The sequence below is a fragment of the Kogia breviceps genome, chromosome 4 (assembly GCF_026419965.1).
Source record: "Kogia breviceps isolate mKogBre1 chromosome 4, mKogBre1 haplotype 1, whole genome shotgun sequence".
NCBI classification, from domain to species: Eukaryota; Metazoa; Chordata; class Mammalia; order Artiodactyla; family Physeteridae; genus Kogia; species Kogia breviceps.
In genome coordinates, this window is record NC_081313.1 from 45,848,832 (window position 1) to 45,864,231 (window position 15,400).

Consider the following 15,400-nt stretch of genomic DNA (forward strand, 5'->3'; position numbering starts at 1 on the left):
CACTGACATTGTTTCTAACCATTTTTCTTGACCCTACTTGACTAGAAATGTTAAGCAAAACTTGTCCACTTCCAAAATATGGTCAGGGGTGGGGAGAATTAGATTATAGGTTATTCTCTGTAGTCCCATGCATTTCCAAGATTTTATGGTTCTACTCACTGGTCAAATGCCAGAGAGGAAGAAGACAGTGCAATTTAGAGTCCAACCAGGGGGAGAGGGTCAATAAATTGAATGCATCAGGAACTAGCTAGATCTCTAGAGAACGAATCTGGGTCAAAGTCCACTTTCTACTTCTCCATCCATCTCTATGGTCCATGGTGGAAGGCTTGTGTGCAAATCTTGAGAAAGAAGGCAGACAAATACAAAAGATATTTGTTCTTGAGTTGCACACGGTTAAAAGGAGAAACTTGAACAATCTAGGACAGGAAGGAAAGGTACAAAGCAGCAGCCTACTGACCACTTTTGGAATACCAAGAGGCAGAACCATGGGCCGTCAAAGCAGTGGAGATAGTGGCGAAAAGCAAATAAAACAAGAACAACAACAACAAATGTGGGATTTAGAATTAGACCATGTTTCCTTCAGCACTGCGATTTAAATACAAGTTTTATCTCATATAGTTGTTATGAAGACATAATGAGCTACATCATGTACAGCACCAAGTCCAGTGTCTGACAAACAGGTGCTTAATATTGTACAGCTGTCCTCATTACAATGGTCACCACTCCGATTACCACTATAGATTTAGGAGCTGCTGTCCTAGCTAGCTGGTGATCTAGTGGCCAATCATTTACCTGCTGTTCCATGACAAAAGCTGTATCAGATGAAACATTACAGCAGTGGCTGTCTGTATGCCAGAATGCCATTGGTTAAAAGTTGACAGATTCTGCAGGAATTTATCCTAACTAAAATAGTATCAGTCATATAAATCCCTTCACACAAAGAAGAAATTCTGTACCACACTGCAGTGGAATAAAATCATGGATGTTCGGAATTATTATTTTCTGTATTGCATATATACATGAATATTGCATACATATTCATTTTAGAAAGTTGAATTTCTTACCTTGAATGTATTTTAAACAGGATAGAGCATTAGACACAATGGGAACACTCTTCTATGTGAGGCTTGAAAACAATTACATATTGAAACTATGTTTTATGAAACCTTTCTTTTAACAAGTCACACTGGTGCTATCTCTACAATTCAGAATGAATATTTTGCAATATAAAATGAAAAAAGACCACGAAGTCACTTACTAGCAGTTTTCAAATATCATAAAGGAGAATCTACTTATCTACTGACTCACTACCCCGATAACTAGGAAGAAATAGGTTAAAATTTAAGCAAGGGAGATTAGTATTAGATATAAACAAAACGTCTGAACTGTGCAGGTTGTAAAACATTAGCACTTTTCCAGTAAGGAAGCTTTGGAAGCTGTAATCCTGGTATGCATATATTCTACGCCTAGTTTCTAGTTTTTTAATTTCTTGTTCTCCCTCACCTAACAGAGAAATGGAAAGACTCGTTGACTTTCTTTATCCTTTGGCAGAAGTTCTTAGTGCTGAGATGAGGGGGAGAAAAAAACCAACCAAACAAACCAAAAACCCCACTACCACTTCGAGTTCATTATCGGAGCTTTTGTCAGAAGGTGCCAGTGTTATTAAACAGGGCAGGGTGCCAGATGGTGGATGTCTGGTTCAAAATGGGCTGGAGTTCTTCCGGCCTCCCCTCTGACCGTCCCTCTTACTTCTCTAACCATTTCTTCAGCTCTATCCCCCAATCTTTCCCTCATTGTTTCTCACTTTTTTCCGAAGAGCAACTTAGTTTAGCTTCCCCAATTCACACCCTCACGCATCATCCAGGATGCTCCTAGGAGAGCCAACCCCCAAGGAAGGCTGAAGGTAGATAATAAACACATATCATTCATACCTCCCCTGTTATGCTAAGAGCTGCATCCATAGGTTCTGGACTTCTACCTATTCTCCATCCTTCTGAAGGACTTCCGAGTTTAGGCCAAACTTGACCACAGAGCAAGGCATTTAGAGAGCTGAGACACATCACAGGCATGGCCTCCCATTAGTTATGTTTATGTGGTTACACTTAATAGTACCTTATCCAGGCTCACTGTCTTTGGTCTTTGTGCCCGTATGATACCCCAGGCTTCCTGTAGGCTCGGATCCCTGGAGAGACTTGGTGCTTTTGGCTAGAGCATCCGGTACTTCTACTATCCATTCTCTAATATATCTTCTCAAGAGATAAAACCCCTCTGTTTTATCTCTTGAGAAGCTGGATAATCTCTGGAGGAGCTCCTTTAAAAATCTACGTTGGCTTTTCATTAAGACTGTGCTTTCTTTCTGACTACATTCTTCACCAACCTAGTTAATAGCAAGCAGGTCCCATTCTTGTTACCTTTATCCAGGCTTTTGCAATTCTATATGTTTAGTATTACTATTATTCAGAATATTTACACATACCTCTCAGGCATCTTTCCCTAAGGAAAATCTCCTTGAACCTCTTCGGCTGCATCTTCGAATCGACTTTTCTCAATCTTGCTAGTAACAGTTGGATGGATGCATGACTAACTACTCCTATACCTATGATTATGTTCATATCTTCACTCCTTCTGATAAAATTCACTACATGATTGGAATGACTGACACAAGGACTAATAAGACCTCATTAGGTAAAAATCTATGCTGAAAGGCAGGTTTTAGTGATGGGGCCAACACCATGGCGTTAGGGAAGAAAAGAGTAGAGTTACAGGTCAGAGCAAGTGTTGCTGCACACGTAACCACAGCCAGTTCTATTCACGTGGAGTCTATAGATTGCAGTGTGGCTAAGGAGAGTGCTGCACGGGGCAATTTAACCTATGACCTTTAGTCACCAGTGACATGATAGGAAAAGTGGTTGAAAACCCCATTTTGTCAATACCCAAACTAAAGAAACATCTTTCTTCTAAAGAATTCAATACCAATTCAGCATTTATCAACTGCCATGCTGTATTCCTGACGTCCACTCTCTGTATATGTAATAAACAATGATTTTCCCAGCCAAAACAAATTTAAAATAAATTTGTAAATAATAAGAAGATGCTAAATAAAGTTCATGGATCTTAACTATAACTCTTCTGTGATTTCCCAGAAATGAGAATTTTCCCCTAATGTTAAAGTCTTTCAAGTCTCTGAACTGTTGTTACTTGAACTTCCCAGGAAGTTTAATTACCAGAAAGTTTATCCCAGTCCACAAAGGGATACGGAAAACACAAATGACTCTCCAGTGGCAGTGTAGCACTACCGAAAGTAGAACTATAAAGGATCATAGTAGTTTATTAGCAAAGTGGTTTTCACAAAAGCTCTTTAAAGGTACTGCAAGGGTGGGGAGTAAAGGTGCTAACTCAGTGGCTGTTTTATTGTTATATGTATGTTTATAGATTTTTACTTATATATACCATACATATATACTTTAAAAAAATTTATCTCTATATACCAAATATAAACATATAATTTTAAATGTGTTGTATACATTCCCTTATTTATATTAGCATATCATTTGTAAAAAGTGTTCATTGAAAATACATGTTTGAAATTCACTGATCTAGCTCATTCCCTTTATTTGACAGGTGAGTAAACCTGGCTATAGAGGGACTAGGTGGCTTCTCCAGGGACACAAAGCAAGTTAGACGTAGAGTGGACAAATGGCTTTCTCAGAGAATTTCACAATTCATAACTTTAAAGAGTAAACCTATCTGTGATCCACTCTGTGCTTTCCTGGCATTAAAATATTTTTTATGTTTTAAATAATATTCAAGGTATCTTAACCACTTCTCTTCAAAGCTGTTTATCTCTAGGTGTATTATATACCAGATATGATACAAACTTAGGTAATAGGATCAAAAAAGTTTATTGCAGGTTCAAAACTCTGAACCAATCTTGAAAATAGTCACTTCCCTAAGCCAAGTCAGTGTATACTGAACAGGCAGCAAGTTTTCAAATTCCATTTGTTTTCCCATTTACAAAAGCCTGTAAGATAAAAGATGTAAAAATGAAGATTTTGTATCTTTTTCAAAGCTGACTTAAAACAGTATGAAACTTCATACAAAGTCTGAGACATAGTACTTGTTTCTTACCTGAAGCCTTACAGAGCTTGCAGAGAACAAAGTAAAACTTGCTAATGTAATTGGAAAGATGATCTATTTATTCAGAACTGAGAAGCACTGACTTTTGCTTCTTATTTCTCTTTAATAGGGAATAGAGAACCTTATTTGCTACCAGTAGAAAATAATTACAAAAGTTTTTCAAATAGTCATTTTTCAATGCCCAATATCAGCCTTAAACTTCGTAGGCTATCATACCTATAAAAAGACAACTTCCAATTCATTTCTTCAATAGCCCAATATCTAACCAAATATTTTAGTGCATTTAGATATAGTCACAAGATGAATAATTTTACAGTCATTAAAAATGAGGGAGGGAGGCAACATGCTGAAATAAAAAGAGCACTGCTTCTGAAGTAGACTGACTTGGGTTCGATCCCAGCCCTCCCCGGCAGTTAAAGGGCCTTATTCAAGTTATTTTATCTCTTAGGTTTATTTCTTCATCTGTAAAACATGGGTTAACAACTCCTTCCTTTCAATTTTGTTATAAGGACTAAACAAGACACTGTATGTAAAATTCTCTACAGAGTCCACATTCACAAGAGATACTCAATAAAATGAAAGCTAGAAGTATTATTATCACAAAAGTACATGCTGACATGTAAATGAAGAAGCAGAGCACAGAATTTACAACTGTTCAAGATATGGAAGTTAAGTGAAAAATGAGAATAGTTGAGGATGGGATAGTGGGGGTTATAAGTAATTTTCCTGCCAAAATATTACTGTTGTTACATCTTTTTATTCTCATTTAGAAAGCTAGTAGTTTTAGTCTACTCAAATACTCTTACTATGATCATGAGGCCAAAATAAGAATTCTCAGCCAGCCCAAACTTTTATAACCTTAGGAGGAGAGAGTTAATAGAAAACAGAAATCATTTATTGATCTGAGAAGCAATGTTATTCAGAGAAAATCACATCTGTATAGTATTGAAATGCTTATTTGCCATACTTTAGACACTGAGCAAATTGTTGTTTACCAGATACACAGACATCTACACATATAAAGATGTGCTACAGGGAGATCAGCTCGGTACTTTGTGACCACCTAGAGGGGTGGGATAGGGAGGCTGGGAGGGAGGGAGACACAAGAGGGAAGAGATATGGGAACATATGTATATGTATAACTGATTCACTTTGTTAGAAAGCAGAAACTAACTCACCATTGTAAAGCAATTATACTCCAATAAAGGTGTTAAAAAAATGTGCTAAAAGCTACCTAGTATATATATATTCTTGTTAGATAATACTTAAAATTTATATATATTTATAATATTATGTAATCAGGAAACATTAATTTCAAGATTATTTTAATCTTATTTTTGGAAATTAATAGAATTTTAACTATAAGTAAGGCCTGTTTGTGGTTTTTTTTTTTTTTTTTTTTTGCGGTACACGGGCCTCTCACTGTTGTGGCCTCTCCCGTTGCGGAGCACAGGCTCCGGACGCGCAGGCTCAGCAGCCATGGCTCACGGGCCCAGCCGCTCCCCGGCATGTGGGATCTTCCCGGACCGGGGCATGAACTCGCGTCCCCTGCATCGGCAGGCGGACTCTCAACCACTGCACCACCAGGGAAGCCCAGGCCTGTTTTTTAAGTAGATGAATTAAGAGGAAGGGTATATAATATCATTAGGAGTTTGCCATGTAATCTCCTAATCAGAAGTATACATATACACATACACATGTATATTTCCTCTATACACCTGATGTATAATCTATGTAGATTCTACTATTTAAAAATATAAATATAAATAAATAAATGTGTGCATAGAATTTGAATGATAAAAGGGATAATAAAACAAACTAATTATAGCAATTACAATCTCAGGTCAAATGATTTAGAGGTAGCAGTGATATACCTAAACAGTTATATTATTAATAAGACAGATGTAAGATTAATAACTGGGAGTTTCCATAGTGTGCCATTAGAAATCATCAGCATAAAGAGAGACATTTATTTTTTACATAAACACCATTCTGACCCAAACACTACACAAACTATTTAAAATTAAATGGAACAATACACACATTCATAAATCAATATTTTTAAAAATATACTTTGAATTGTGGCCCTTTTTATCTATGATGATACCTTTTATAATTTAGAATAATAAAATAGAATAGTTGTGGATGAAAACAGACCATGACACTCTCGGAGGAGTAAAGGATGTCAATGTTACTAGACTCCTGAAATGAACTAACTGTTGCTGATTGATTGAACACTGAATTTGGAAATGTCTCCCTGCATTTTAGGCAAAATTAAGAAATAGCTTAAGTACTATTTATTCACGTATAAGAGGATAGAAATCACAAGTGAATTTTATAAATTCTGATCACCCATTTATATTAGAGATTTATATTAGCTATGGTAACTAATAGAAGGTTTCTAAGTATTTCCCAGTATTTATTACTTGGCATAAAAGAGCCATACGAATTTGTTTGCAGATGCAACCTTTTCTTTAAATAAACTCAAGGAGAAATTTATTGCACATATTTATTTAAAATATCACAAGTGGGCTTCCCTGGTGGCGCAGTGGTTGAGGGTACGCCTGCCGATGCAGGGGACACGGGTTCGTGCCCGGGTCTGGGAAGATCCCACATGCCGCGGAGCGGCTGGGCCCGTGAGCCATGGCTGCTGAGCCTGCGCGTCCGGAGCCTGTGCTCCGCAACGGGAGAGGCCACAACAGTGAGAGGCCCGCGTAGCGAAAAAAAAAATTTTTTAATAAATAAATAAAATATCACAAGTGATATGAGATGAAATCTGCATCTATAGTTTATTAAAACTCACAGAAATACCACTGAAGGGACAACTCTTGATTCTAGTCCCCTATAAAACACTAAGTATAATAACTGCAAATGATAACCCAATCACATAAATGTGGGCTGAATTCCTTATGCAAATAATGTAAGTATTTATTTGTGTATTTGCCTGCTCACATAATTATATGTAATACATTTTACCTGCCTGCTTCCATCCTACCCCCCAACACCTGCCTTCAATCATTGCTTTTAATTCTCCTGTCTGAAGGATAATTTCCATTTCAAAAAGGTGAGCTTATTTATTTATTTACAATCAGTCACTAAGATAAACGAAGTAAAATTAACCTCTGAAACAGCCATAAAAATATTTTTGTAAATAACTATTTTAGACACAAAAATTACTTTATTGAGAAACTATTCCTTAAGGATCATGTCTGTATGACCACATCAAACAACACTGAGGAAAGAGTAGAATTAAATATTGCAATAAATTGAAATGAACATACTTTTTGTTAGGATGAAAACACTAAAATTACCAAAAAACATAATTAACAGGGAACACTATTAACAAAATAAAACGTAGGAGATTCCTGAATGATAAGCAACTTGATATACATTTAGTCATAGTTAAATTCAAGTTGGTTCATATGATTAAAATATATGATGTTATTAATTACGCTAACACATGTGTTAAAAGCCAAGATACTGCTTTTAAAGACCATGGCAAAGACTGTCAACTACCAGCCTGCTTGCATCAGGCAAGAAAGATAAGAAAACACACAGCCTGATCAGGCAGTGAAAAATGACAAGTTTTCATTTTCTAAACTCCCAACGTTTTTTGCAAGTTTCCTTCCTCTTCTAAAAATTGTCACCAGATGAATTGCTACGGTCCACATGGAGTTAAAAAAAAAAAGTGTGAGCACCACTGTTTTTAAAACAGACAAAATCAGGCACAAAATAGAGAATGAAAGTGTCACCAACAGTGTGCTCTTTCCTACAAAGCCTTAACATCACACTTAACTCTTGAACCTCCGAGTCAGCAATTACTAAATACTCCACTGTTACGTCAATCTTAAAAGGAAAGAAGGGGAGAAGCAGGAGAGAAAAGCACGTTACCACACTCCCTCCGAAGTCCTCAGGGAACTTGTAGACCGGGATCTTGGCTTCATAATAATGCTCATTTTGGAGAAAAAAAAAAAGAAAGAAAAAATCTTCAAGTATTCTGATTAATACATTTCAGCTGTGTTTTGACAAAGATGGCTTGAAATATATTCCATTTCCAAAGGAGGTTGTTTGAAGAAATCCAAATTTCCCGGAGTCCAACTCCTGCCCCCAGTCCAGAACAGAGGGAGGCCTCTAAGACATAGGAGCTTTTTCCTCTTTCATACTGAATTTACTCCAGCACCGGGCTGTTCTTAAGTGACAGTTTGTTTTCTCTTTTGCATTGCCAAGGGAGGAACTGGATTTTGAATCTATTCTTCATCTGGTCACAAGGGCAACCAACACAGTGAAAGAGCCACTTGATCGCATCCTTTTTGCCATTCCGCAATAAAAGGTTTAAAGGTTTCTGACACTCTAAAAGTGCTCAGGTAGAGAGAAAGGAAACGAAAATGACCGCGAGGTACAGTAACACCACAGAGCTGTCAGTGAAGTTCCATTTCAGGGCGACCACAGGAAAACACTCTTCTCCAGGGGGAGCCAGTAAGTCATGGAGGGAACAAAGCTCTCCACACTTGAGTTGGGCTCACTGCTGTACCTGTGAACGTAATTTCCGTTGTGTCCCCTGCTTAGAATCTGACTCCAAGCCTTTGTGAATAACTATCATTCAATCTCACCAGGCAGAAACTATTCCTCAAGGGCTGTATGACGTCTGTAGGAAGGCAGTTCAAAACATCGCAGGGAAGTGAGAAGGGGAAAAAAAAAAAAAAAAAAAAAAAGACCTGGCGCCCAGCCAGCCTCGTCAATTGCTGAAACTTATAAAGCTTCGCTGCAGATCAGCACCAGAGACCTGGAGTGTAAACCAGCCAAGCAGGCAGAAGACATCTCAAAACTTATAAAACAATTTCCTCCTCTGGGAAATGAGGTGTCTGTGTTAGGGTAAGATTCCCTGAGCACCTTCATAAGGAACACAACCCTCTTCCACAGACTTGTTTATCCTCCCTCAAAAGAAAAAAAAAAAGATTAAAAATCATTTTCTCAAAGTCTGGCACTGAAAACTAAAATTTCTAGTCAAAATCAAAGTTGAGAGGACTTGGGGAACTTAGCAGCTGTTCATTTTGAGCACATTTAATGAAATGTCACGCTTTGGGTTTTGTTGTAGAGACACAAACTGCCTCTTAAAAACCCAACAGAATGTAGCAGGGAACGTTTCATCAGGTCATGCTGTGATGTTTAAACTGAAAAAGCTAATGAATTGTTGCTGGACAAGTGGCTACATGTACTGAGGCTGTTTCCTTGCACAATGTTTTCTAAACCTTATTTCATTTTGAAAATCATATGCAAATTTCATTGATTTACATATACCAAGCCTCTGGGTTTGCAAATTCCTAACAGCTCTTCAGTAAAGAATGAAGCTTATATCATATCACCTCAACATCTGTTATTGTGAAGACCCATCCCTGCCCCACCTCCTACATCTGAAATAAAAACTTTTCCATTATAGTAAACATAATTAAACCTACCCATTTTGAAAACAAACTTATGGTTACCAAAGGGGAAACGTTGGGGGGAGGGATAAATTAGGAGCTTGGGATTAACATATACACACTACTGTATATAAAGAGATAACCAACAAGGACCTACTGTATAGCACAGGGAACTCTACTCAATATTCTGTAATAATTTATATGGGATAAGAATCTGAAAAAAAATAAATATATGTATATGTATAACTGATCACTTTGCTGTACACCTGAAACTAGAATGACATTGCAAATCAACTATACTCCAATAAAATTTTTAAAAACACACAAAAAACAAAGAAACAAAACAATTCAAATTGCTTCTAAGAGAAGAGGATTTGACCTCCCTCCCCATCCCTCTAAACATTTGCACCGAGGATATATATTTCTCTGTGTGTGCCAACTTCAGTTATTTTGGATGTGAACTATCAAGTGAAAAGTAATTTAAGCATTCTGATTTCTTAAATGACATTAGTACGTTGGTTCTCTAGTCTGACGTGAACTTGGTATTTATTTAGCATTTGCAGGCAGGATGTTTTAGCGCAATTGTGACCCACCCAAAGGACTTGGAAAATTAATGTAGTAAGGCATCCCGCCAGATCTCTGGCTGCTCATTACAACAAACACTTCAGCTCCTCCCCTGGTCACACTTCAAGGTGCGTTTATTATTTAGTCTCCTCTGAGTGACCCTCAGGCCTCTTCAGGTAAATACCAATAAATTGCTTGACATATAGTTATCTCCTTAAGCTTTTCAGTTTTCCTATGACTATTCAGGGACCTTCATGGATTCTTGATTCTGTTCCATGTTTAACATGTTGCTGCCACTTTAAGGCAGGTTAACCAATCACATACTTTCAGAAATTCAAAAGAAAGCTGAGGGAACTACTCATTTTTCAGAGGGAGGGGGCTTACAAAAAAAGGTTTATCTTTTTTTCTTGGAATTTTAATGTGGGGGAAAAAAAAAAAAAAACCCAGACTGAGTAAAAGTAACTAACTACTATTACTTATTTGAAGCACTGTTCTCTATCATGTAAGGTCCAGCAAATATCTTCTAGTTGCCATTTCAGAAAGAAAATGACAGTGATCACAAAATGTAATGTCTGAATGTTGTGTGTTAAACTCTCCTGAAATAGTCAGTCCTATGTTCCACCATCCCCCAGAAGGCTCTCTGTCCCAATGAGATTACTTAGCTCACCGGCACTCCTTTCCCTGTCACAAACACATCTTTAACCTCTTTAGATTAGTGACGACCTGTGTGCTGCTCAGTGTTACATGTATTCCAAGAATCTATCTCTGAAAACCCTAGCCCACTTGTTGGGTATCTCTGAAACACTGTGTAACAGTCCCATAATGACTAATATATCATCCCTGTGCCAAAGAAACTGAGTTTAAGTAGTGGGGAATCTGACAACATATGAGACTAACCAGAAGATTCAAAGCTTGCTGGATCCCTACTTCAAGGTTGCCATTACAGAAAAGGACAGATACACAATAGTACCAGGCCATGGAGATTGAAATATTTACTTTTGCTCTTATCTCTAACATTTAAGGTAGTGACAGGGGACTTCCCTGGTGGTCCAGTGGTAAAGAATCTGCCTTTCAATGCAGGAGACATGGGTTCAATCCCTGGTTGGGGAACTAAGATCCCACATGCCAAGGGGTAACTAAGCTTGTGTGCCACAACTACTGTGCCTGCGCGCCTCAACTAGAGAGCCCGTGTGCCGCAAACTACAGAACCCACGCGCTCCGGCGCCACAACTAGAGAGAAGCCTGTACACCGCAACGAAGAACCCTAGTACCGCAACAGAAGAGCCCACATGCCTCAATGAAGATCCTGCATGCGGCAACTAAGACCTGATACAGCCAAAAATAATTAAATTTAATAAATATTTTAAAAGTGCTAAAAAAGGGTAGTGACAAAATAATAATTATTTTTAAAAACCCTAATAACACTTGCTCAATATTACAGTGTTTTCTCCATCCTAAGGCAATTTTTTCACAGGGAAATTTCTTAAATAATGTTTTATATGTTGACTATCACATAATTTTCCTCTGAAAAGCTTCTCAGAATGGAGGGATATACCACTGCCTCCAACGCCAAACATTCCTGTTAGTATACAAATATATGATAGTGTATAAGATGGCTAACGTGGATGCCTGAATCTGAGGAGAGTGGACTTTAGGAACCATGAGGCAATTGTCTGGATGGCTTTGAAGAGCATGCATTTAATCTAGAAGCTGCTATGATTTCTAGCATTTTCCTGATGCACTAAGTTGTATAGTGTTGTATAAACCTCTGTTTGACTACTGTCACCACAACATTTCAAAGGACTGTACCACAAATGTTTATGTTCACTGAGGTCATCCACCCATATACATTGGGTTGAATCAAACCACTGTGCAGTATGATGTTTCCTAAACTTCAGGCATCTGGACACAACCTCTACAACTCTGCCATATTGGCATCTATACCATCTGTACCATTACTTACTAGATATTTTTCTTCATTGACTCACTTCTTTTAACTTAACATAAATTTAAAGGATAACTTTATTTGATAAATGGGTTTGATATGCTGACTACATTTTCCCCCCAATACAAGTGTTAATAGAAAAAAAAAAGGTCCAACTATCACCGAAAACCTCTCTCTCATACTAATTGGTGTCACAAGGCAATATGGGCAACTCTCCTGTGGAAAGCATCAGTTGCATGCAACTAGACTGGGTGCACCCTAAACTTGATTCCCCTCCTCTTATTCAATGGTGAGCATGACTTATGGGACTAAGGACATTTACCACAAGCCAAGCGTGAAACATAAAACAGTAACTGAAACCAACTGAATGAACTGTTAAGGAATGATTTTACTATACAATCCAAGTTTTTTCAGATATTATTACTTTGAAATACTCTGCCCACTTTCAACTTTTCTCTGAGTAAATTCTTATTTTCAGATTACAACAGATCTGCCATGAGCATATTTTTGAGAACCATGCTATGATCTAACAAAATATGCAGGCCTGTTAAATGTGCTTAAATTCAGGACTGTATATATGTCAACTAACTTTTTAGGAAAAAATGACCATGGATCTGCAGGGTTTTGTTTTTTGTTTTTGATTACAGTTTCCTGGCATTCTACATTGTACTCTAATATTATAAAAACAAGACATTTTGAACTCTTGCAGCATTTCCTCCTTATTGAGGAATAATGTGGTATTTCCTTTATCTGGAGGGGAATCTGGAGCAGATTTTGAGCTGTTTCTATTATCTTACTACACTCACTAAGTATACATTTGGAGTCAAGGACTTTTCTATAAGCATAAATGTCTTTGGAGCTAAATTCCTTAACTCCCGAGGAAAAGCTCAAAGTATTATATTTTGAAGGCTTCTGACCTTCAGGTTTCCTACCTCTTTTGTAAAATGTCAGGTTAGAACAATAATTATCATGATTTTATGTAATCCCACTTGTTTTATTTTGCTTTTGTTGCCTGTGCTTTTGGTGTCCTACCTATAAAACCATTGCCAAGACCAATGTCAAGGAGTTTTTCCCTATTTTCTTCTAGGAATTTTACAGTTTCAGGTCTTCTATTTAAGTCTTTAATCTATTTCAAGTAAAGTTTTGTGAATGGTGTAAGATAGGGGTCCAGTATCATTCTTTTGCATGTGGTTATCCAGTTTTCCCAACACAATTTATTGAAGAGATTATCCTTTCCCCAATGTATGTTCTTGACTCCTTTATTGAAAATTAATTGACCAGAAATGCATGGGTAAATTTCTGGGCTCTCTATTCTGTTCCATTGATCTATGGGTCTGTTTTTATGTCAGTATCATACTGTTTTGATTACTATAGCTTTGCAGTATAGCCTGAAATCAGGAAATGTGATGCGTCCAGCTTTGTCCTTCTGTTTCAAAATTGTTTTGGCTATTAATGGTCTTTTGTAGTTCCATGTGAATGGTAGAATTGTCTTTTTTATTTATGTGAAAAATGCCATTGGAATTTTTATAGGTATTGCATTGAATCTTTACATCAAGCTAAAATGCTTCTGCACAGCAAATGAAATAATTAATGAAATTCTTTGGGGTTCTGCACCCAATTATAAAGTGTGTGGGTGTGGGGAAGCCTTTCCCATACCAACAAGCAATTCTCTGACACCAGCAGGGTGTCTGAGAAGTCAACTCAATACTGACACCATCCACCTGGAGATAATATCAGATTCCAAAGGTTAAGGGCTCAGTCCCACAAGACAGCCTCCTGCCCTCTACAGATGTCAGTTGCAAGCACAGGTTGTTACTTGTGCTTCTGAAAAACTGGTTATAAGTCAGAGGTTCCCAAGACCCCATCCTTGGATCTGATTAATTTGCTAGAGCTGCTAACAAGAGTTTAGGAAACTCATTTACTCACTAGATTACCGGTTTATTATAAAAGGATATAACTCAGGAACAGGCAGATGGAAAAGATGCATACATGGTACGGGGAAAGGAAACAAAGCTTCCACACTTTTTCTTCTAGAGTACCACTTGGCCCCCATCTCCCCATATTCACCAATCCGGAAGCTTTCTGAACCCCATTCTTTCCAGTTTTTATGGAAGCTTCTTTGTTACAGGTAAGACTAATTAAATCACTGGCCTTTGAGGATTGATTCAACCTCTAGCCCCTCTCCCTCCCAGAGGTCTGGGTGAAACTGAAAGTTCCAACCATGTAAAGGATTGGTGGGTTCCCCTACCAACCAGTCCCCTTCCTTAAGTTACCTCATTAACAAAACAAAAGACACCTTTATGGCCCTTACCACAGGAAATTCCAACGGTTTTAAGAGGTGTGAACCAAGAAAAAGTAGAAAAAGACCTAATATATATTAGAAAGAGATTTTGGTCAGCTGAATGACCAAATATATATTTCTTATAAATCACAATATCACAAAAGTGAAAATGTAACCTATGGAATGGCAGAAGATATTTGCAAACCACATATCTGATAAAGTGTTAATATTTTAAATACATAGGAAACTCATACAACTCAATAGCAAAAGAACCCAAATAATATGATTAATAAATGGGCAAATGACCTGAGCAGACATACAAATGGCTAATAGGTACATAAAAAGATGTTCAACATAATTAATCATCAGGGAATTGCAAGTCAAAACCACAATAAGATAGCACCTCACACCTATTAAGTCTTTTTTAATCAAAAAGACAAGTGATAACGAATGCTAGTAAAGATGTGAAGAAAAGGGAACCCTTGATGTGAAGAAAAGGGAACCTCTTGGTAGGAATGTAAATCGGTGCAGCCATTATGAAAAACAGAATGGAGTTGCTCAAAAAAATCAAAAATAGAACTACCATGTGATCCAGCAATTCTACTTCTAGGTATTTATCCAAAGGAAAGAAACAAGTTTCTCAAGGAGATATCTGCACTTCCATGTTCATTGCAGCATTATTCACAATAGCCAAGATTTGGAAGCAATCTAAATGTCCCCCAATGGATGAGTAAAGATTATATGATATATATATCATAGATCATATAGTATATATATCATATATATGTAGTGTGTGTATATATATATTTATATATTTATAGATATGTAAAATGCAATATTAATCAGCCATGAGAAAGAAGGAAATCCTGCCATTTGTGAAAACATGGATGAACCCAGAGGACCTTATGCTAAGTGAATAAGCCAGAGAAAGACAAATACTGTATGATCTCACTTATATGTAGAATCTAAAAGAAAAAATCAAAATCAAAATCATAGAAACAGAGTGTAGAATGGTAATATGGGTGAGGGGAGACTGGAGAGATACTGGTCAAA

At 37.2% G+C, this 15,400-nt stretch overlaps 1 protein-coding gene across 9 annotated transcripts in view; it reads right to left on the reverse strand.

The window, feature by feature from the left end:
* Positions 1 to 15,400, reverse strand: part of PDE4D (phosphodiesterase 4D) — a 1,495,323-nt gene that overhangs the window by 271,663 nt on the left and 1,208,260 nt on the right. The window contains exon 1 of one of the 9 annotated variants that reach the window (XM_059060969.2): positions 8,029 to 8,761. The exons of the other annotated variants lie outside the window; for them this stretch is intronic. Within the exon in view, the coding sequence (XP_058916952.1) occupies positions 8,029 to 8,093 (65 nt within the window). The 5' untranslated portion in view covers positions 8,094 to 8,761. Of the gene's footprint in view, positions 1 to 8,028; positions 8,762 to 15,400 lie in introns of those variants that run through there. 9 annotated transcript variants of the gene reach the window in all.